The sequence below is a fragment of the Canis lupus genome, chromosome 33 (assembly GCF_011100685.1).
Source record: "Canis lupus familiaris isolate Mischka breed German Shepherd chromosome 33, alternate assembly UU_Cfam_GSD_1.0, whole genome shotgun sequence".
In the NCBI taxonomy this organism is placed as follows: domain Eukaryota; kingdom Metazoa; phylum Chordata; class Mammalia; order Carnivora; family Canidae; genus Canis; species Canis lupus.
Window position 1 is genome coordinate 1,984,766 of NC_049254.1, and position 24,486 is coordinate 2,009,251.

At 36.0% G+C, this 24,486-nt stretch overlaps 2 protein-coding genes across 6 annotated transcripts in view; one reads left to right on the forward strand and one right to left on the reverse strand.

Moving 5' to 3' along the window:
• ARL13B (ADP ribosylation factor like GTPase 13B) overlaps positions 1–24,486 on the forward strand; it is a 64,316-nt gene that overhangs the window by 17,621 nt on the left and 22,209 nt on the right. For all 3 annotated transcript variants that reach the window (XM_038582506.1, XM_038582504.1, XM_038582505.1), the window contains 2 exons: positions 136–385; positions 24,059–24,164. In XM_038582506.1, coding sequence (XP_038438434.1) covers positions 136–385; positions 24,059–24,164 — 356 coding nt within the window. The remainder of the gene's footprint in view (positions 1–135; positions 386–24,058; positions 24,165–24,486) is intronic.
• STX19 (syntaxin 19) lies at positions 7,275–20,354 on the reverse strand. 3 transcript variants are annotated; one of them, XM_038582508.1, is made up of 3 exons: positions 19,308–19,695; positions 14,065–14,245; positions 7,275–11,492 (listed from the first exon to the last, which is right to left on the reverse strand). In XM_038582508.1, exon 3 carries the CDS (start codon positions 11,365–11,367, stop codon positions 10,483–10,485), a length of 885 nt encoding a protein of 294 aa, XP_038438436.1. In that variant the 5' UTR covers positions 11,368–11,492; positions 14,065–14,245; positions 19,308–19,695; the 3' UTR covers positions 7,275–10,482. The 3 variants fall into 3 exon arrangements, with proteins under 3 accessions (XP_038438436.1, XP_038438437.1, XP_038438435.1); XM_038582509.1 differs by lacking the exons at positions 14,065–14,245; positions 19,308–19,695 and adding an exon at positions 20,208–20,354; XM_038582507.1 differs by lacking the exon at positions 14,065–14,245 and having other exon boundaries at positions 19,308–19,694.

Genomic DNA, 24,486 nt, shown 5'->3' on the forward strand with positions numbered 1-24,486 from the left:
AGTGTGTAAGCAAATAATAAACATTCCATTTAGGGCTAAATTATGATGAAAAACACTTTTTTGTCATTTAAGTTGTGAAGTTAATGTTATTAATTTAAAGTCTAAAGTTTGTTTCTTTTGTATCATTTGAAACAGAGTATCCTGAAGATGTAGCTCCTACTGTTGGATTTTCCAAAATCGACCTTAGGCAAGGAAAGTTTGAAGTCACCATCTTTGACTTGGGAGGTGGAAAAAGAATTCGGGGAATCTGGAAGAATTATTATGCTGAAGCCTATGGGGTAATATTTGTTGTGGATTCCAGTGATGAAGAGAGAATGGAAGAGACAAAAGAGACAATGTCAGAAGTGCTGAGACATCCTAGGATATCGGGAAAGCCTATATTGGTGTAAGTAATGCTGGTGTCATTGTAAACACAGAAGCAGTGGCATTAGCCAATAAAGAAATTTACCTAAGTTACAAAATAAGCTAAAATTGTCACGTCCTAATATAATAAAATGTGATTAACTGGTATTATTAATATAGTGAGGCCCTGTTATGTTCTCCATAAGGATTAGGAATTGAGGTATATTAAGAATAAAAGTTAGACTTAGATCTTCTGGGTATTCAAATATAAGCTATTTTATTTGATAATTTACTTTTTATCAAACTCTGCATTTTGAAATGGCCTATTAACAAGGTTCTAGAATGTTTTTCCACTTTTTTTTCCCCTCTTAATAACTGATGTTTTGCCTTTGTCTTGTCTTTCTTAAAGAGTATTCTTGTTTGGAAATTATTTAAAAGGCTTATTCTTCTAATGCCACATTGATTTCTAAATTTGTATTTCTATATTTCCAAATTGATTATGTGATCTGCGTTGCTACCAACTTAATCATATGCTTATATCATTTTGTCTAGCTGCCTAAGCATTTTTTTAAAGTGACAAAGGACTTTTACACCACCTGCCCTCACAGCCTTTCTGCATAGTAAACACCAGATGGTGCTGTAACTCTAAGACATAGAAAAGGGAAAGTCCTTTATATTGCTCTTAAAATCAGAGTGAGCTGAATGTGTGCCCTTGCCTTCTTGTCCCTTTGTCCTCATGCTTGTTTCATTTCTGAGGATTAAAAAAAAAAGAAAAAGCCAGCTTAATCATGTGGGTAAATAAGAAATTTTAAGCAGAGTTTCTCAGTGGTCCTCAGTGTAAATAAATATTTTTAAACAAAATAGTTTGGAAGATCTGATTACACAAAGTAAGACTTCATGGCATCATTTATTTATACAGGTTATATGGCTTAATTATTCACCAATTAATGAAGTTATTTGATTTGTGTAATCAGTTCTCACCTTTATTGAATCTGAAGGAAAGTTTAATAGATATTTATATGAAGAATGAACTGTGTTGAACCCCGTAGGCTAAAATAGTCTCTACACATTTAAGCAAAGAATTAGTGACTTCTAAAGTAAAAAGTGGTAAAGATTGAGATGACTGATGCTCATGTGTAAAGTAATTGTGTGTTCATTTTTTAACCTAATATTTATTCTTTCATTTATTCATTCATGCATGTGTTAATTCCCCAAATATTTGTTGCACATCCACTATGTGCTAGGCATTGTTCTGGTGATGGGGATACATTTGGGAACAAAAACAATTTAAATCCATGTATGACCTCAGAAGCTTAACATTCTAGGGGGTGATACACACATAAATGTAATAAATAGTTATGTGGTAAATTAGGTGATAAATATATTGAAAAATGCAGGTAAAAGATCTAGGATCCTATAGTGGTGCTATGACGGGTATGTCATAATTAGGATGATCATAGTAAGTCTTATTGAGGAGATGACACTTGAGGGGAGAGAGGCAGTCATGCAGATGTATGTGGAAAAGCCCTGAGGCAGGAGCATGCAGTTCGTAACTGACTATAGTTAGTTGATCACCAAGTGATCAAATAATGGTCATCAAGAGACCTGCTTTCAGTTCTCTCACCTCCCTCAGCTAGTAGATCTTTAGAATAGTGAGGAAAAAAATTCTGAAAATTTTCACCATTATAGGGGATTGTTTCACCATTATAATTTCATGGTGAGATCTCGCAAAGACATGAGAGTTAATAATGGATGCTCTCATGCTTGTGAGATATAGAATGGTTTGTCATTTGACCAGTTTTTTCTAGGGGAATTTTACAACCAGAAGATCTTTATTAATAAAGGTAAACTGCTTTTGAAATGAATGTGCTTTGAAAATTTACAAAATGTACAAAATGCACATTTTTAATAAATTTAGTACACATAGGGGAAGAGTGAGTTAAAAAATGTTTTTTTTTTTTTAATTTTTTTTTTTTTTTAATTTTTATTTATTTATGATAGTCACACACACAGAGAGAGAGAGAGAGGCAGAGACACAGGCAGAGGGAGAAGCAGGCTCCATGCACCGGGAGCCCGATGTGGGATTCGATCCCGGGTCTCCAGGATCGCGCCCTGGGCCAAAGGCAGGCGCCAAACCGCTGCGCCACCCAGGGATCCCAAAATGTTGACCGACCATGCAGAGCCAACCACTGCTAACATTTTGATGAATTTCCTTTGCATATTTTTGTAAAATTTGTAATGTATACAGTTGCATATAATATATAAAATTTCATATCCCATCTTTATTTTTTAAAATATACATATATTTATTTGTTGGTTTTTAAATAAGCTCTTGTGACCCTGAGATCTACAGTCACATGCTCTTCTGACTGAACCAGCCAGGGACCTTCTACCCCACTTATTTTTTATGTTTCTAAATCCCTCTTAAATACCTATCCAAAACTCATATTTGGAAATTCTCCTATTTACCTATTTCTCTCTGATTTACAAGTAATTTCTCTTATTATGTTACTGTCCTGATATTGTTTGAGTCTCTCCTTCTCTCTGGTCCCCTTTATACTTCTCCCCTATGTTCCTAGTATCAGCAGTCTCCTAAGCAGGCTCCCTGCAGTCTTGCCCATCCTCCAAGCTCTCCTCTACATTGCTACTAGGAGCCTTTTTCTTTATTTGATGTTTTTCAAATTTATAAAATTCGGTATTTCACCAAAGAAATCTGATGTTTTACAAAACTGGTACCTGCTTTAACAAGTGAAAGAATTCAAGAATATATTAAGAGTATGAGAGCTCCTTTTAGAGTACACATTTAGTCATTTTACAGTTCATCTGCTTCCAGTCCCTTCAGGTTGCCTTCACTGCTCCATGCAGATGAGAAATTCTGTGTAACTGATCCTGCCCTGGCACATAAGAGGTATGCCAAAGAATACTGCACTAGGTAGTAAGTGGGAAGGGCCTCCGGCAGAACCCTGCTAAGCTCAGTGCTCGGGCCTAGTGTGTTGTGGAAATGTCGATGGAGGGTACCTGAATTAGGAGGCAGGCTACAGTGCTCCTTGTTGCACTTAGCAGCTTCCTTCCAGCCCACAAACATCTGGACCTATCATGGGCAAAATTCAATGACAGCATCTAATTTCTTCTCTTCATCCCTGTGTGAGCCTTAACTAGCTGATTTAGGATCCACAAAACCCCACAACTCACTTCAATACCTAGATAATTTTCGGGGCTCCTGGATGGCTCAGTCAGTTCAGTGGCTGCCTTTCGCTCAGGTCATGATCCTGGGGTCCCTGGATTGAGCCCCGTATTGGGCCCCCTGCTCAGGCTCCCTCTCCCCCTGCCCCTCCCCCTGCTCATGCTCACTCTCTTTCAATTAAATAAGTAAAATCTTAAATATATCTAGATAGCTTTTTCTTCCCACCTTCTAATTATGAACAGTGAACAGTATAAAACCTCTGAGAAGATTCAGTCCTTCAACAGAAATAAACCTTAAAAATTAGAACATTGTTTATAATCACAAAACTACAGATTGATGGAACTGGGATTCATTCATGCTATGGGCAACGAAGTTAGATGACTACAGCAGCAGGACCTGGGCCATCTCTGGGTCTGCCTGTCTTGTCCTTGCACACGAGCCTGACAGCATGTGTCACTACAATGAAGACACAACAAATTCACTTTACGTCACAGACTTGAGGGTTCTCTTGAAAGGTCAGAATCATAGAACATCACTAGGCCTCTGTGTTTTATTAGCTCAGAAATTCTGTTTTACAGTTCTATAGCATTTACTACTTAATGAGCGTAATATTTTGATTAAAATCTCTGAAATAGTGGTGAAAAGTTGAAAAATCATGGTTTAGAGAGAAGATGGAGAGTCTGGAACCTGGATTCTGCAAGTTGGTGTGAATTTATGACCCTGGAAAGTCACTCTACTACTTTGGACTTGGTGGTCAACTGTCTCTTCTATACTAAAAGTAGCTGGAAAATTTTGTAATTCTCCTTTTGTATTCAGCTTATAATTACGTGAACCATACTATATTCTTACTATTGTAAGAATCCATTTTAGTAAAAAAGTACAAGTAATTAAAGAGATGTTATTCAGATTTCTGCTCTGTAATCATGTTAACCTGTTTATTTACCTAGAAAGTGTTCCTTTTACTCTCATAGCTACAATAGGGATTAATTTATGTTCTGATTAAGGTTTGAATTATATTATCTGCCCTCATGTACCCTCCTATACTATTGCTTTAACAATTTATAAATTAATTAAAAAAAAAAACAAAATTATTTACTCCGGACAGATAAAGACTTTTCCAATAGAAAAACAACTTTTGCAATTATATCAATAGCACTGGAATCAACATAATCCCTAATTTCTTGCTTAGTTGAAATATAGTTGACATATACTATTAGTTTCAGGTGCATAACATAGTGATTCAACAATTATGCATATATTACAAAATGCTCATCATGTTAAGTGTAGTTACCATCTGTCACCATACAGTTATTACGATATTACTGACTCTATGTCTATGCTGTTCTTTTCCTTCCCATGACTTATTTTACAGCTGGAAGTTTACCTCTTAATCCCTTGTACCTATTTTACCTACCCCCACTCCCCTTCCAGTACTAAGCCCATAGAAGTTTTTCATAAATAATACAAGGCACTATTTGTTGATGCCTCTGGAAAAAACTGAGCTGAAGCTTTCCTTTTTTATGGTTAAAACTCCTCTAATACTTAAAACTGGGATAACTCGAGATCCGAGGCTAAAATTTCCTCCCAGGACAATAACAATTCTCCTTGTGTTAGCACATTTGAACTTTTGGAATGATGCCACTTCCTCATTACATACTGTCTGTTTTCCTGTGGAGCTATATGACCTATCTCTTGGCCAAACATTGTACATTAGATGCTTTGCAGCAAAAGTAATAAATATAGAGGAGTTTTATTCAGGGAAGAAAACCGTATCTCTGTTATGATCTTACTAGGTGTTAGGAACATTTCAATAAAAAATATTTTTTTGACGCAGAGGTCTTTGTTCTATGATGGCCTCCCAGGACCCTCTGAGATCACATACACAATCCTGAGTGCATGTGCACTTTTCTGTGGGAACAGATCCTAGCTCATCAAATTCCTAAAGGATTTCATGACCAAAAAGGTTAGAAACCATGACAGTGAGTTTCCATATTAGGAGGAACAATAACCAGGGTTTTATTATTACTTTTCCAATAGAAGATTTTTGTTTCCAGACTTTATATGCCTACTTGAGCCAACTTTTTTCTAGATAGTATTATAGGAAAATGTTAGTTTACAATTTTCTTTGAGTCATATTCTTTATTATAAGTGCTTAGAAGCTAATTAAGGTTACAGGTTACTCTAATACTGTCATAAAAATTTGAGGAAAATGCACTTTTACCAAGTTAGACCTTTAAATAATAAATAGGAGAACCTAAGTCCTTTATAGTTTGCTAGAAACTCGTAAGTGTGCAAGTATGGACTACCTATGTTCCTTAATCCCTTGATCCCTAGATATAGGTGGTGAGTCCTTTAATGGACTATTTTTAAGATTTCCCTTCTTTTCACAGTGAATCTTAACCAAACTGTCATCTTCATCCACCTTATTCATATTGTTGACTCACCTCCAAACTTCCTTACCAAAGCCTTCCTTTTGTGTCTCCTGGCATCCAGCTTCACTCTTGGCAGCTCTAGTTTATAATGAAGCTCCTCAGCTGGTTGACTTCCTAGGTAATTGATGCTTAAGGAACCTTCAGAAGTTCCCATCATTCCCTTCTCCACAGGAACACACTTTATTTAAAAACAGTATAACAAAAAGAAACCTGCTGGTAGTGTTGTTAGCAAGATGTTTTCTGGGATCCATCTGCATCAGCATCCACCCACACCTTTTAGCTTTCTGAGAGTGGAGCAGGGAATGGGCTTTTTTCACAGGTTCTCCAGATCATTGTGATGCACAGCAAAAGTTGAGAACTACTAGTATAGGGGAAAGCGCGGGCTTTGGAGTCAGACAGGCCTTGGGTAGCTTCCTTGCTCTCTCTGAGCTTTCATGTCCCCATTTGTAAATAAGGATTTTAGTGTTGTCATGTGAATTTCAAATGATGTATTTATAGCAGCCAGTGCAGCACTTAGTAGTGTTCTGTAATGTGATGATGGATATGAATAGTTATTGTTGTTGATACACTGTGCCTGGATGGAGATGGATTAGGAGAGCCAGTTTTAAAGTGTGTCATCGTATGAATTCAGGCCACATGAAGCTTCTGATTACAGAAAATGACATAATTTAGGAGGTGAGAATATAAGCCCAAATAAGTGCTCATATTAATTTTACCAGATTTCCTAATATCATACCTCTAATGCTTAATAATTTTTTCTCTTTAAGGTAGTAATTTTAAGGAAAAAAATTACTTTTTAGTACCTATTGAGTGTGTGAATAAAGTATTTACAAAATGTTCAACTAATTAAGTATCCTGTTGTTTTTGTTGCTTTAGTTGGGGGTTTTTTTGTTTTGTTTTAAGATTTTATTTATCTGAGATAGAGTGAGTGCACATGAGCAGGGGAGAGGGGCAAAGGGAGAAGGAGCCTGACATGGGGCTTGATCCCAGGACTCTCAGATCATGACCTGAGCCAAAGGCAGACTGAGCCAGCCAGCCACCCCTCTTTTTTTTTTTTTAAGATTTTATTTTTAAGTAATCATTATACCCAACATAGGGCTTGAATTTACAATCCCAAGATCAAGAGTCATATGCTCCACTGATTTATCCAGCCAACCAGGGGCCCCAGGGTCATTCTAATTGGTTTTAAAATGTAACAATGAAAATTATATGTGATACATGTGATGTATTACTTGTTATAAATCTTTCTGTGCTTAAGTCTTGCTTTAGAAGCACTATGTACAAAAATAAATAAATAAAAGCACTATGTACAGATATAAATGCTAATAGAAAATTGCTATTTTACAAAGCCACCTGGACAAAATTATGTTAGTGAATATTAAATAATACTTAATATTCTCAGTTTCCATGATAAATAATTAGGAACAGTTATAAACAGGCGTCAGTAAGGTACCAGGTTAAAGGAAATAGTACAACTTTAGAAGGGACAGAAGAAATTTATCACCAGCTGATTAGATGGAGAGTTTGTCAGTGGTTTTAAATTCATCTTTTTTTTTTTTTTTATAAAGTTCTTTATACATTTGGAGCTGACACATGTGAAACATTTTTCTCCAATAATACTTGATAATTGACAAAGTAGAAAGCTCGTTAATCTCCTTATATTTTATAATTTAGAAATTATTTTATAGTGTTAGTAGATATATATATTTGTGCTGTCCTTTAATTTCATCATGCTTTCAGTCAATTATGTGGTCTCAGTTCTTTAGGAAATAGAAACTATTACATGAGAGTTCTCTCATTTAGGATCACATTTTTGCTGAACTATCCTTATCAGCTTTTCTTCCTGAATGTTGCCTTCTCTCCTAGTACTTGGAAAACGTGCTTCAGCTCCTCTGTAAGGCCAGCTTCTTCATCTGTACTATAGGTCCCAGCCCTTCCTACTTTTGCATATAATTCCTTCCCTTTCTTATATCAAGACTTTGGCTCTCTGGATCATTCCCGTTAGTGGGATAGTCTTGCCAACTATTATGGAATCTTTTGACTCTGCATTCCTCTTCAGCAGGTAGTTCCTTTTTATAGTCCTCTATTCACATGGCTGGAGAGAATAGTTTATAGCAGCTGCTATACTTTTTCATGCGACCTTCTTTCTTCCACATACTCCACTTGTGCTTAGATACCTACCGTTCCTTGAAACTGCTCATGTTGCAGTCAACAAACTGTCTCCACGTTGCCAAATCCATTCATCAGTGTGCTGTGCTCAAGTTCACCTTTCCCTCAACATTGTTCTTTTAACACAACATTGCAGCATGCTTTTTTGGTTTTCCTTCTACTTCATTGATGGCTTTTTCTCAATTTCCTTTATTAACTCTTGCTTTAGGAGGAAATTTTGGGTACTCCAGCCTCTTTTCTGGGCATCTGGTTTTTTACATCTACAAACTTCTTGGGTGACTTCATTCTAACATCACCTGACCTTAAATATTGTTTATTCAAATGACCCAAATCTATATTTCTAGCCCTTACCTCTTCCAAGAGCTCCTGCTGACACAGCTAATATCTTAGAAATCTCCACTTGGGCCTTTTATAGTAATCTCATGTTTTCTTGGCCAAAATAGGATTCTAGATTTCCCTTTTACCCCCAATTCTGAAACCCTTATCTCTTTTTCTTGATGACATCCTCATCCAGTCAGTATCCTATAGATTCGAGTTCTTAAATCTATCATAAGCTAGTCTAATTTTTTTTTCTTTCATCACTAGTTGTATAGTATGTAGTAAAGAACTGCTTCTAGAATCAGACTGCCTGGTTCAAATTCTGATCCTCACAGTTTCTGTGACTTGGAACAGGTTACTTAACCTTGCTGTAGCTCAGTGTTTTTGTTGGTAAAAATGTAAAATCATTAGAACAATGCTGAGATGTAATACATATTTTATTAATCCTGAGTATTAGTACTGTCACCACCACCACCTCTACTCCCATTCTAGTCCATGCTTCCACCTCTTTTACTGGGCTTACTGTATTAACCTGATTATTTTCTATACCTGCATACTTGTCCTCTACTCATCTGCCCCAAACCCATTCTAACCCACATACAGTGGACAGATTGATTTTTCTCAAATATAAATTGTATAACACTATTTTCAGCCAAAACAGTCTGAAGGCTTTGCATTGATTAAACTTGCTGTAAAGTTTGAACTTATGTGGCTTACAAAAGCTTCAATCTAGCCCCTGCTGACCTTTCTTTTTTCTTTTTTTAATTTTTATTTATTTATGATAGTCACAGAGAGAGAGAGAGAGAGGCAGAGACACAGGCAGAGGGAGAAGCAGGCTCCATGCACCGGGAGCCCGATGTGGGATTCGATCCTGGGTCTTCAGGATCGCGCCCTGGGCCAAAGGCAGGCGCCAAACCGCTGCGCCACCCAGGGATCCCCCCTGCTGACCTTTCTTAACTTTATCTCTTACCTTGTTACTCTTCCCTTACCATGATACAGATGTGTTACTCACTTTTCTTTAAGCAGAATAAGTTATGTCATCCTCAAGGTCTTTGTAACTGTTTTCTATACCTGGGATATACTTTTACTTGTCTTAATCATTCAGATCTTCATTTACTATTACCTTTCAGAGAGACCCTCACTGACCACCCAACCAAAAGAAGCCACTCCAACCATCTGTGTCTCAACGCCTTGTTTTAAGTTTCTACTGAGAACTTAATATTATCTAATATTTATATTTGTTAGTTACCTGCTTTGTCCACTAAAATGTGAATTCCAAATCTCTATCCCTCTGTGAGTTCAAACTCTATCCCCAGCCCATAGTGCAGTGCTCAGCTTATGTGGTAAAGTGATGGAGAAACTTTGGAGAATGCAGTTACCTTTATTTTCTACATTATTTGCCAAACTTCTTGACTTGTAACAGAGTGTACTGAAGGGAGCCATGTTCAGGAAAACAGTGCCTTACTTTCTTAGGCCTTAAGCTAGATTCAGCTCCCAGTTACCAAACAGATTCTTCATTGAGTACATGGTTAGAATTTCCCAAGGTATGTTGGCCACTGAGTTAACTGACCTATCTGAGCATAAAAGATTTGACAGAGCTTCTGGTTTGATTTTGCTTTAATACAGCACTCAGAGGTCTTGTTATATATACCTCTTAACTACTAAAAAACTCTCAAATACTCTCAAACAATCCAGAAGGACTGTTTAAGCAGTTGTCACTGATACTCATCTTACTAAGGCATAAAGTTACAAAAATACATACTAGCGCTTGATAGTTGAACAGAAATATGATCATTGATTTCATTTTCAATAGTTAATCCATGAGTTTAAAGTTAACTATACTGTTTTTAGTTTAATAAGTGAAGGCTTGTTTTGTCACTGACTTCAAAAGTTTCTGTTCTAGCAGGTAAGGACTAAAGAGGATAATTATGACTTCGTTGTGATGAAAGTTGTGTGAATGGATCTATAAAATGAAGGAAAACACTGAAACGTAGGATATCTTCATCCTAAAACTGGAAAATGTCTAAAATAGCCTCTTTATTTTGAACTACAGCATGGACAACACCAACAGCACAATACCTTACAAGGATTTCTTTTTTTGTATTTTACAGCTAGTCCAAATTTCTCTTTAGTAGTATTAACGTATTCTTTTGTACCGTTCACCATCATTTCAATATTGTTGATGCTTTCTCCTTGTTCCTCTACTAAAAGAGATATCTGAATGAAAAGGTCCCTTAAGTCCTTTATTTGGTTCTCCAAATTAACAAGTTCCTTGTGTCTCTGTTCTATCTCTGAGAGTTGTGCTTTAGTAATAGTGATTTCTGTAAGTAAGCTTTCATTAAAAACTTCCCATTTTCCTTGATAAAGCATATCATTTACTTCTTCTTCAGGCACTTCTTTTCCAGCAACCTCAAGCTGACGGAAAATAAATGTCTTGCACTTCTCTTGCTTTGCTGCTATTGTATCATTGTATGTAAACATGGTTTGCTGAAATTGGCGGAACATAGCAGCATGCTGAGATTTCAGTATCCTTGTCACCACTGATGATGGACCATTTTCAGCCTCTGACTTTTTAACTTCTTTTACTAAATCATCCAAACCTCTATTAATGTGTTCTGCTTGGATTTTTATCTCCTTTGTAATGCTAGACTCTCTCTTAAGTAGACTAAACCTTCTCATTGAAGCCAACAGACTTCTCTGTTGCTGCCCAAATTTTTGAACATCATCTGTCAAATTGTTAATACTCTCCTGTAGTTTTTGGATCTCATGCAGGTGTCTCTCAGCTACAGGCTCTCTTTCATAAATAACAGCTTGCTGCAAAAACACTCCTTGTTCTTCTGCTTCTATAGCTGACACATGCCTGTCTTTAGAGAGTTCGATTTCCTTTGTTCGTTGCTTTAGTTCTTGAAGTCGATCTTTCATCTTCCCTTTCCTCTTAAGAAGCAAAAATGATTGAGTCAAACAAATAAAAATTTGGCATTTTTCCCTCAGTAGCAGTTGGCTTCACATAGCTATGTGTGTCTTCCAGGGAAAATCCTCCTAGTTTTCTGAAAAGAGGTTGAAAAATTAGAAAAATCATTAAGAACTTCCTCATAAAAATAACTGAATAGGAAAAGTAATGTAAAATAATTTATAAGTTATTATGCATCTTTGTGGGACTACTGTGAATCCTTTTTGGTTGAGTGAAGTAGCTGAGAAAGCAGTGATAGAGATCCCGTTGCCCCCAAATAAGTACTTTAGTGTCATAATATTGTCACATAATAGATTTTTGTGCATACAGAGAATATATGTTAGAATGGAAGATTTGACCATATAGTCAAGTTTTAGAAGTAAAAGGGCACTCTGAAAATGCCCTTACTACTAAAGATACTGTTCCCAGTTAGTTTGGTCTGTGTAATGTTAAACTCATTTTGCTAAATATGTGTAATTCAGTTAAAATCAGTACAGTGATGGCAGATTCTATTTGAGCACTTGAAATAATATAGAAAATGTGGAATTTATTTTAAAATTTCTGAGGCTTCTTTCTAGATGGATTAACACATTATTTGACATAGCTTTTTTTTTTATCCATTATATACATATGAAAACATATTCTTGGTTTGATTATGCTCGTTTCCCATTCTTAGCATTCATTCCTTTGTAGAGATATCCAGACTTAGAACAAAATTTATGTACATTCATATTAAGTGCTATTTTTTTTTTCAAACATGAGAATATATAAAGTCTTGTTTTGGGGTGCTCATAATATTGACATTATATCCTGTGTTGGTAGTTATCCACAGGATTAAATTTGGTGTACATAATTTATAAATAGTGATTTATATACATATATAATGATATGCATATGTATATAAAATGAAGGTAATAAATAGGGATGCAAACTGGTGAAGCCACTGTGGAAAAGAGTATAGAGGTTCCTCAAAGAGTTAAAAATAGAGCTGCCCTATGATCCAGCAATTGTACTACTAGGCATTCAGAGAGTTACACGTGCCCCAATGTTTGTAGCAGCCACATCTACGTCCGTGTTATAGAAACAGCCTAGGTGTCCATGGACCAATGAGTGGATAAGGAAGAGGTGGTGTGTATATATACAATGGAATGTTACTTGGCCACAAAAGGGAATGTAATCTTGCCATTTGCAATGACATGGATGGAGCTAAAGTATATTACACTGAGCAAAATAAGTCAGACTAAGAAAGACAAGTACCATATGATTTCACTCCTATGTGGAATTTAAGAAACAAAACAAATGAGTAAAGGAGGAAAAGAAAGAGAGTGGGAGAGGCAAACTAAGAAACAGACTCTTTGGGATCCCTGGGTGGCGCAGCGGTTTGGCGCCTGCCTTTGGCCCAGGGCGCGATCCTGGAGACCCGGGATCGAATCCCACATCAGGCTCCCGGTGCATGGAGCCTGCTTCTCCCTCTGCCTGTGTCTCTGCCCCTCTCTCTCTCTCTCTCTCTCTCTCTCTGTGACTATCATAAATAAATTTAAAAAAATTAACAAAATAAAACTTGAGGAGTGATTTAAAGCATTTTTAAAAAAAAAAAAAAAAAAAAAAAAAGAAACAGACTCTTTTTTTTTTTTTATGATAGTCACAAAGAGAGAGAGAGGCAGAGACACAGGCAGAGGGAGAAGCAGGCTCCATGCACCGGGAGCCCGACATGGGATTCGATCCCGGGTCTCCAGGATCGTGCCCTGGGCCAAAGGCAGACGCCAAACCGCTGTGCCACCCAGGGTTCCCTAAGAAACAGACTCTTAACTATAGAGAACAAACTGATGATTACCACAGGGAGGGAGGGTGGGGGGATGGGTTAAATAGGTGATGAGGCTTAAGGAGGGCACTTGCTATAATGAGCCCTGGGTGTATGGAAGTTTTGAATCACTATATTGTACACCTGGAAATAATGTTACACTGTATGTTAACTAACTGGAATTTAAATAAAAAATATATTGAAAAAGGCAATCTATGTTAATATTTTCACGGTGCATCTTGACTTTAGAAAGGCACTTAATAATACCTTTCATGATATTTTTGCAGATAAGAAGCTGTTGGGGAGTTAGAAATAATGCATCGAATCACATATAGTATTAGTATAAGCCAGAGAAAAATCAACCAGTGTTGGTATTCAAAGATTAAAATAACACAGGACTGTATACTAAAAGTAACAAAATTATGTTTAACCAGGACAGATGTAAAATATTGCAGCTAGCTTAGAAAACACCTTTACATCTATAAAATGGGAGATCCTGTGTTCATAGCAGTACTTATGAAAATTACTGGAGATTTAGTTGATTCTGAGCTTTCTACAACATAATCATGCTTTCATGAAAAATAGTGTCATGTCTAGATTGACTAAGAAAAATAACAGTAGGCTAGATGACTCTGGGCCAGTCAAAGCAGATGGAAAAAGGGCTGTGTTAGGCTCTGATGTTTTGAGATGAAAATACATAAATTGGGAATTTCCAAATTGTCATGGAAGGATGAGATTGGAAGACTGTAATACAAAGAGAATCATTGGAAGGAATACAAATACTTATCCTGCAAAGGAGATATAGGGAATGTCTACAGCTGGTTTCTGGAATGTATAGGTCTGTATGTACTAGAGGGATATGACTTACTTGGCGTTAGTCCAAAGACGATGGGTGGAAATCACATGGAGAGAGGTTTGATTTAATATAAAGACTTTTCAAACAGTAGAATTGTCCCAAGGTGGAATGAACTGCTAATGAGTTAATAAGCTTGCCATCACTGGAGGTGTTCAAGATTCCTGGACGATGACCCAGTCGAGCATGTAGAGGCCTGTTTTGCGCAAAAAGTTAAGCCAGTGTCCTAATAATACTCCTTTAGTTTTAAAGGATTGGTATTTTGTCAGATAATTATTGAGGCTTACTATATGCAAAATTTTAAATGCTGTAGTATTTATTAAATAATATCTGTCTCTGAATAATTTACACTCTGGATTTGGGACAGTAGACAAACATAAATGAGACCATTTTGGATCTTGATATATCAGTTAAGCAAGACTTCTCTAAGGAGCTATTTGAGCTGTGAGACCTAATGTTGAGAAGACAGCCAAGGGATACTATCTGGGGTGTAGGAGATGGGGTGCCAAGCCAATGAATGGAATTCCAGAAAGAATCCCTATAAGGTAATTAATTTCTGCATTTTTCTTATGGGAAATTGAGAATCAGAGGAGTTAAATGTCTTATCCAGAGCTTGTTAGTAGTAGTAGTGGTTAAATAATGCCAGATTTCCTGGCTGTTAGACCAGTGCTTTTCTCAGCATAAGATATATAAAATTTCCCAGAATATATATATATATATATATATATTACATAAAGCTGGGATAATCTATATGCTCTTTTGTATTCAGTATTTTATTAAATATCTGATGATTATGTTGGTATAGATATTTTAAAACACTCAAAAGCATTGGGAAGTGGTTGTAGAAACAATTCCTCATCTGGCAACTTTGTGAAAGTGAAATTACCACTCATAATTTACTATATATACCTCTGCTAAAGACAACCATCTTTCCAGTGAAGAGGGAGGTTGATGCAAAAGTCAGTTAGCTTAATGATTTATCTTGAATAGCTCCCTACTGCTCTTTGTTTGTTTTAGTGTTATTTATTACTTCCTCCTCTGTATGCTCTCTCTGGTATTAACTTACTGATGCTGAAAATAAATTCTTCCCCAAAGTGTTTAAGATATCATGTCGCTTTTTTTTTTTTTTATAAATTTTTATTTATTTATGATAGTCTCACAGAGAGAGAGAGAGAGAGAGAGAGAGAGAGAGAGGCAGAGACACAGGCAGAGGGAGAAGCAGGCTCCATGCACCGGGAGCCTGACGTGGGACTCGATCCCGGGTCTCCAGGATCGCGCCCTGGGCCAAAGGCAGGCGCCAAACCGCTGCGCCACCCAGGGATCCCTCATGTCGCTTTTGATGTAGTTGCAAACTTTTTCTTTTTTTACATTGACTTTTAAATATGACTTTTATTTTCCTCAAATTAACACATATAGACAGTTTAAGAAGTCAAGTCACTTCAAGGCTTATAAACTGCTGACCCCTGCCTGCCCCACCACATCTCATTTCCAGTTTCCCACTCCCAATGGCAGTAATTTTCAGCTTCTTAGCTGTATGTTGCTTTTAAACTTTCTATTTCTAGGTAATTTGCTTATGTAGGTGTTTCTGCTTTTTCAATTTTAAATATTATATTGAATCTCTGCTATGACAGATATGAATTTAACTTTTTCTTAAACCCCGAGCCTTTCTTCAATTTTCCCTCTCTCAATATAGTTAACCATAATTTTTGGTTAGTCAGTATTCTGTGTTTACATTACCATAACTACGCATTTTCGTAGTTCAAATGTTACATATGCCAGAGTCACATAAGGTACTGTGGTCATATTTCCTTCCTCAGATAATTTTTTTCATTGTTTCTAGGTCTTTTCAGTGGATAGAGCTAGGAAATGTGTATTTTCACTTTAAGAAAGTTTTTCATTGAAGTATCTACGTGTATATAGAAAATGCCCAAAATAAAAATGTTTAAGATAATGATTTTTCACACATCCATGTAACTACCACATTGACCAAGGACTATGTACCTTCTAAAATTTCTCTTGAAGACACTAATTATCGAAGTTTTTCAATTGCCTCATTTTGTGCATGTGCATTACTAACTCATTCTAAAACTCTTCAATTGGGATCCCTGGGTAGTGCAGCAGTTTGGCGCCTGCCTTTGGCCCAGGGCGCGATCCTGGAGACCGGATCGAATCCCATGTCGGGCTCCCGGTGCATGGAGCCTGCTTCTCTCTCTCACTGTGTGCCTATCATAAATTTAAAAAAAAAAAAAAAAAACCTCTTCAATTGAACTGAAAATATCCTCTCTCTATATATATATTTAAAGATTTTATTTATTTATTCATGAGAGACACAGAGAGAGAGGCAGACACACAAGCAGAGGGAGAAGCAGGCTCCATGAAGGAAGCTGGTTGCGGGACTTGATCCCAGGACCCTGGGATCATGCCCTGGGCCAAAGGCAGGCGCCAAACTGCTGAGCCACCCAGGTATCCCTCTTTTGTGAACTTTGTCAGTAGTTTGTCTCTAGTGGGTAATTATATATGTGGATGCTCTGAGTGCTCTGCCATATATATATATAAACCTATTCTTTGTGTTTGGTACTACCAGGCCCCTTGGGAGCTTTCCCAATTTATCCCAGGTAGTAGAAGTATGGGCTTGATGTTTCTCTAGTGATTTCTGTAGCCCACATAACATACATATGAGTCTGATTTTTTTTTCTAGTGATTTTTATATAGCCCCAGTGGACACCTCCCTTCCTGCTGTAATCTTAGACAAACCAACAGGTTTTCCTGTATCTGTATATGGACTATATTCTATTTTTTTCTAGTTCACTACTTCAGGTAGGAAGCCCAGTTTTAGTCTATGCACACATTCTAACCCACAACCTCTAAGATAAAGTATTTGTGTGGAGTTTGCTTTAATTCCCACTTTCCATTTTGACTATGATTGTGTTCCCTTTTCAATTCTGACATCTGGAAATTTCCTGTTCTTCAAATCTAACAGTGCAGTTTAAAATTTTGTCTTTTTTCCCTTAAGATTATATCAAATACTCTATATAAGAGGGGGGAATATCTTGTGGATCTGGACTGAAAGTCATGGGTGATTATCTTTACAAAGTTAACTAATTCAGAATGTTCCTTAAATCCTTAGCATATGTACATGTAAGGTGCACTTACATGTTACATAGAAATGGCATTTTCTAGTAGCTACATGCTTGTAACTATGTGCATAACTATTTCTACCTTGGCTGCTTGATCTTCTAGCTTCATGAAGCAGAATATTAGGCAAAGTGAGACATCTAAGCTTATTAGAATTTGAAAGTTAGAAGAGACAGAGTTCATGAAGCCAGAAAGTATAACAGCTTAGACTAAGTGAAATTGATGAGATCACCATCATATGTAATCTTTTCTGTACCTTACATTTATTTTTCTTAGGTTGGAAGAGTTCTATCCAAATATGAACCATCTTTCAGCATATTTAGCTTACTATATTGTACAGTTTTGAATTGTACTATATTAATAACCATCTTCAAGCTTAAACATGGCATTTGCAAAACGAAAGTTAGAAGACTATTATAAATATAGTAATCGACTTTGACAATTTGTTCTAGGAAATAGAAAAGTAAACCTTGTATGACTCAAACTTTCTCTACCCTATTACAAACAGGGGATATTCCCAAAAATAGAAATATGAATAAAATTACCTCATGCTTTAAGAAATATGCCCTGGGATAGATACAGATATATAGATTTTTTTTTGTTTTTTTTAGCAAGGCATTTCTTTCTACAGTTACTATATTAAATACAATATTTTAATAAATGTAACCAGTTTTTATACAACATAAAATGGAATGTTCTTTTGCTTTTATGAATGAAGACAACTTGTAGACATTTTCTTAGTTCAAGGTGAAGGCAGCTGGTATTGGAAAATCCACCTTTGGCTACTTAAATATGGAAAACAAACTTTTAAAAAAAATTGGCAAATTGCACATATTCTTTCAAAGCTTAAATTATCTGATGTTTTTTGTAATGCAATCTTTCAGTGTTTTTTTTCCATTCTATTTATTGTTAATAAGTTGTTAAAATTTACTTGCTTAATGTAACAATAAGACCATTTTGTTTAAATATTTAAGACCCTTGTATAATTCTGAATTCTAACTTATCTGATTAAGTGGTATATACATGAAATGACTTTTATATTAAATGTAAAACTACATAACCATGGAGATATGTTGTAGGTGTATCATAGCCAACTTTCAAGTCCACCCTTGAAACGTTTTAAAAAGTCATTATGATTTTGATTGAAAATGGATTATTTATTAAGTTCTAACATTGTAGGAATTATAAAATAACTGGAGAAATAGCAAAAAATAAATAAATTTTATAAGCATCACATATATTGCTTAATTTTCAAAGTATTAGACCTACATATATATATATATATATATATGTTACATTTAAATAATGCTGACTTAAATTTTTTAAACTATTAAATATATTTATATTGAGTTTTATAATTTCAATATATTGAAACATTAAAAATGTATTTTGATATTTTTACTGTAGTCCTTTTACAACAAAGTTATTTTCCTTTTTTTTTAAGATTTTATTTATTTATTCATGAGAGACACACACAGAGAGAGAGAGAGAGAGAGAGAGAGAGAGAGGCAGAGACATAGGAGAGGGAGAAGCAGGCTCCATGCAGAGAACCCGATGTGGGACTCGATCCCCGGTCTCCAGGATCAGGCCCTGGGCTGAAGGCGGCGCTAAACCTCTGAGCCACCCGGGCTGCCCCCAAAGTTATTTTCTAATTTTTTCCAGTTTAAAATATTTTTGGAAACAGCAGTGAAGAAATTAAGACCTTATAGAAAATTATTTTAACTTAAAAATTACACGTTTGTCAAATTTAAGCCTAAGTTTTTCACAGTTAAATGTAAAAGTATTCTCTAAAGCAAGCACAATATGACTAATTTATAGTCAGCCTACAAAAGAAAGAATTTTGTGTTTAGAAAATCTGACTTTTTCGTGTTTCCAAAATGAAAACTTATTTTTTAAAGGAATTAAAATAAAAAGTTGATTTTTGGTACAGTGGATTATTTCTAAGAGCTCTAAACCCAAATCTTATTCAATATATTAGCAGTATAAATGAACAGATCAGCTACCTGTCCAAATCTGAGCAAACCAGTAACTTTAATTATCTACGTAGTTATTTTTAAATATCACACAATCCAGTCTTTGGATGTCTTGCATGGAAAAGTACAAAAAAAGAGTAGTTTATTTACCTTTGTCTTGTTCTTTTTGTTGCTTTCCACCTGCGGTGTTGAGGTCCTGCCCTTAAGAGAAAGACTGAGTATCGTCTGTAACGTTTCAATCAAATCATTTAAGCCTCTGTGTTATGGTTCACAGGCTAATTTCTGTATGGTTTTTCATATAGTTAATGTAATTGAAAGCCAAATAATGAAGTCAAGTAAGTTAGACATACAGTTGTCCTTTTGCTGTTAGTATCAAATGAGAGAACAAATTGCTTACTTCACACCTGGAGAATCCGGTTTTGCCTGTTAGCCTCCCATTCTTTAGATTAAAGGAAGATCATTTTCATTGGAGCTAGCTGGTAACAGGAAGTCCTTGTTAAACTGCTTACATAGAGTATTTGGCACAGTCTCTGTATTTCTGATTCTGTATTCTATATAAAATACACGAGTCACAAAAGGACGGTCTGTATTTAAACAGAAGTTACTTTGTTTTCTTTAGATATCAAAACTTGCTAAATATACAGAATTTGGAATAAATAAAAATGGAAATTTTTTCCATTTACTTTAAAATGATTGAATTCTATTTTATTGTAGGAAATCCCAAAGGCTTAACCCATGAAATCATTGAATTTCAGTACTACGACAGCCAGAAAAGAGCTTGTCTTTAAACCTTCCACCCTTTTCTTTTTACCTACATCTGCTATTTTCACTTTAAAATAAGTTATTTACATAGTTTCAGTGTAGAAAAACTGAAGTTGTGCAGCAATCTGTGATACTATGTGTAATATCAGTATAACAATTCAAAATAAAATTTTACCAGAGTGAAATATTTATAGAAAGTATTAGAAATGAGATTTCTCTCACGCTACTAAATTTCCTTTAAAAAAATAAAAATAAAAAATAAATAAATAAATAAATAAATTTCCTTACCTTTCCTTTTTTGCTGCCTGAGTTGTTGTGATTTGAGGGTAAGAGGAGGGACATTGCTATAATATCTAGCAAAATAACATTTGCATTTATTCTTTGACTTAGTAGTCCCACTTCCTGGAATATGTTCCCCAAATAATAAATAACTCCTTCACACACTTACTCTTCACGGCACTCCTTGTGAAAACAAATCACTTGGATACAGCCCAAAAGTCCTTCAGTGTAGGCCTGGCTGAATAAACAGAAACAGACCATTTTGCTCATTAATAAAGAATATAATAATTAAAAAGATTTCTCTGTACTGCTCCAGGGTAATTTTAGGATTTACTACTTTTTAAAAAAAGCCTGGTGCTGCACAAGGTTATACTGTACTAGCTTTGGAGAAAGAAGTAGAGGGTAGAGATACACACAAATACCCCTCCCCACCACCAGTCAATAGCAGTGAATTTCTATAGTGCCAAATTGTGTACTTTAAGATACCTTTTCGGGATGCCAGGGTGGCTCAGTTGTTGAGCATCTGCCTTTGGCTCAGGGAGTGATTCCTGGGTCCTGGGATCGAGTCCTACATCGGGCTCCCTGCAGAGTCTGCTTCTCCCTCTACCTGTGTCTCTGCCTCTCTCTCTCTCTCTCTCTCTCTCTCATGAATAAATAAATAAAATATTTTTTTAAAAGCTACCTTTTCCCCCATATACATGTTTATATTTTCAAAAAGGAATAGTGGGAGGAAAAACTAAAACCAATAAAAATAGTTACCTTAAGGAGAATGGAAAGAATAGAGAGAGGAAAAAGGACAGAGATGGAAAATATTGTCTGATTGTCCCTTATTTTTGTAGTTTTGAATTTGGAACCCTATGAACATTTTAAAAATGAAATCTTAAAATAATAAAAACTATCTCTAAAAGGCAAAAGAAGTCTGAAACTAAAGAACTTGGGTACATATCTAGATGGCGGGATAGCCACATAGAGAGGGATTATTCCAAGTAATATTAAAGCCAAATATTTTGACCCATGCATCTTTTTTTTTTTTTCATGCATCTTTTTTTAAAAAAAGATTTTATTTATTTATTCATGAGAGACAGAGAGGCAGAGACACAGGCATAGAGAGAAGCTGGCTCCCTCTGGGGAGCCGGAAATGGGACTCTCTACCTCAGAACCCCAGGATCAGGACCTGAGTCAAAGACAGACACTCAACCACTGAGCCCCCCAGGTGCCCTGACCCATGCATCTTTTGTGGGCTAAATCTTAGAGACAAAAATAACCACAAAGAGATCTTGACCTGTATTTAGAATCCTTTTCAATAATAATATTGATTGATTATCAATATTATATTGATTCTTTTTTTTAAAGTAATTCTTTTTTTTTAAACTTTATTTTTTTCAAGATTTTTATTTATTTATTCATAGAGACACACACAGAGAGAGAGGCAGAGACACAGGCAGAGGGAGAAGCAGGCTCCATGCACCGGGAACCCGACGTGGGATTCGATCCCGGGTCTCCAGGATGGCGCCCTGGGCCAAAGGCAGGCGCTAAACCACTGCGCCACCCAGGGATCCCCAAATACATTTTTAAAATCCATGAGTTCATAATGATATCCCCCCACAAACCAAAGAAAGCAACTTGATCACGTTCGGAAGTTGATAGGACACCAATTCATTCTTATGAAAACTAGGAAATGAAAGGATCAAACATTTATGTTGACTTTCATCTGAATTGTATTTAAGTAAGAGTTACTGAGTAGTTGTTGAAAGCTTACTTTTTTTTCCCCCAGCAAAATCCAGCTAATAAATTCAGAGGGAAGATAGAATTAGAAGAATCATGATTTTATAATCTCTTATAAAATAATGAAGTTAAACAAAGGGCATTAGGGGATCCCTGGATGGCGCAGCGGTTTGGCGCCTGCCTTTGGCCCAGGGCGCGATCCTGGAGACCCGGGATCGAATCCCACATCAGGCTCCCAGTGCAAGGAGCCTGCTTCTCCCTCTGCCTATGTCTCTGCCTCTCTCTCTCTCTCTCTCTCTCGATCGACTATCATAAAGTAAAAAAAAAAAAAAAAAAAAAACAAAGGTCATTAAAGGCTATTAAAATCATTCAATGAAAGAAAGGTTCTGAGGAACTGTATTTTGGATGAATCAAGCTGACTCCAGCCCAGTCCACTGATCCGTTTTTAAAATCACTAAATGTTGTATAACTAGATATTCTATGCCTTTTCAGTATCAGCACCATCTGTGAAATATGCTCATCAAGATTTCAGCTTGAATCTCATCCAGCCTGTACATCTAAATGCAGATGTCACATCTACAGATGTGCATCTAACTACAGATCTAGGAAATTTTTGGTATGCATGTTAAATTGACCTCATAAGGGAGGGAGTTGAATCCTAAACACAGAACATTCTATAGAAATAGGACTCGTTTTGTTTTCAAATAAATGTCATGGAAGGAAAAGAAGTAGCAGTGGTAGTTGTGTCGCAGGGGTGTAAGTGTTGGGACTGGGGACAGTATTAAAAAGATTTAAATGAATACAGTGTATTGTGTATCTTGTTTGGATCTGAATTTAGACATAACCTTATAAAAAAGATGAAGAAATGTTAATTTTTTTAGGTGTGATAGTGGTATTATTTTTAATAAATATGGTAATATTTTAAAATTTAGGGGTGAAATAACTTCACTGGTCAAGGAAAGTAAAGGTTATGTAGATGAGCAAGAATGGCATAATGTTGATAATTTTTAAAGGTAGGTGATAAGGTTTCATTAGATTTATTGTTCTATATATTTATTAAATAATATATATTTGCCTCTAGAATGTCTATCAAACCCTGACCAAGACAGCGTTTCATTAAACTTTTGATCTCTGACACCTGATAGCAAACATTGTTATTTTGTAGTAATTCCTATTTTTTCAATAGCTTATTTTGGTTTTTCATTTTATTTTTTCCCAATTTGTACCTGAGTATCATGGTTTCTATGCCCTTATGCCCAATGCTATGCCAGGTAAATTAAGTGACCCCCACCTCCCCAGTAAGTTGCACATTTATGTGGACACATTGACACACTGAAAATACAGATGAGCTCAAATATTACAGACTCAGTATGACTATCTGGGTGTTCAAAACATGATACAGTTTGCATTTTAAGAAGATAAGGACATAATTGATGTGAAGTTGGAACTGAGGGCTGCAATCCACTTTTCCTCTGTGGAGCATTTCTTGTTGGCCTGTTGACACTTCTGTTAAGTGGATTTTGCTTTTATAGGCCAGTTCTTTCAAACTTATTTTAGCAGTAATACATCAAGAAAAAGCGATGAAATAGATACAATATATTTTTTTAAAGATTTATTTATTCATGAGAATAAATAAATTTTTCCAGGGTAATTTTAAGATTTACTACTTTTTAAAAAAAGCCTGGTGCTGCTTTGAGAGAAGCACAAAGAGAGAGAGGCAGAGACACAGGCAGAGGGAGAAGCAGGCTCCATGCAGGGAGCCTGACGTGGGACTTGACCCCGGGTCTCCAGGATCATGCCCTGGGCTGAAGGTGGCGCTAAATCACTGGGCCACCCGGGCTGCTTGAAAGAGAGAGCACGAGTGGGGGTGGCGGGAGGGGCAGAGGGGAAGAGAGAGGCAAACTCCTTGCTAAGCAGGGAGCCTGATATGGGGCTCATGACCTGAGCTGGAGGCAGTCGTGTAGCCAACTGAGGCACTGAGGCACCCAGGCGCCCCAATACTGTAGTACTCTTGAACTAGTAGGTTCTGTAATCAGGCTTAAATCTTTGGAATAAGAAGAACATGACCAAAATATTTTTAAGTGGATTTATGATTATGTATTTGCTATAAAACTATTTCATTTATGTCTCTTTAGGTTGGCAAATAAACAAGACAAGGAAGGGGCTTTAGGAGAAGCTGATGTGATTGAATGCCTATCTCTGGAAAAATTAGTCAATGAGCACAAGTGCCTATGTCAAATAGTAAGTTTTTGCTGTTTTTTTACCCTACGAGATATGTCAGCATAACTTAGTTTTTATAGAGGTAGCAGGCAATTAGGTGGCAGACGGCTAACAAAATAATTTATTAGTGTTTTACAATAATTTTATTTAATACTATAACATTTGTTTTCTATTTAGTTGTTACTCCCCTAAACTTTCATGATTTCATAGACCTTAGCTTTGCTTTTTGTTTAAGATATTACTGATAGGACCTGTAAGTTATACAAATATGTCATGCTACAAATTTTGTAGAATAGTAAAGTATAGATAGAAAATTGAAGCATAGGAGAGGTTATAATGAGTT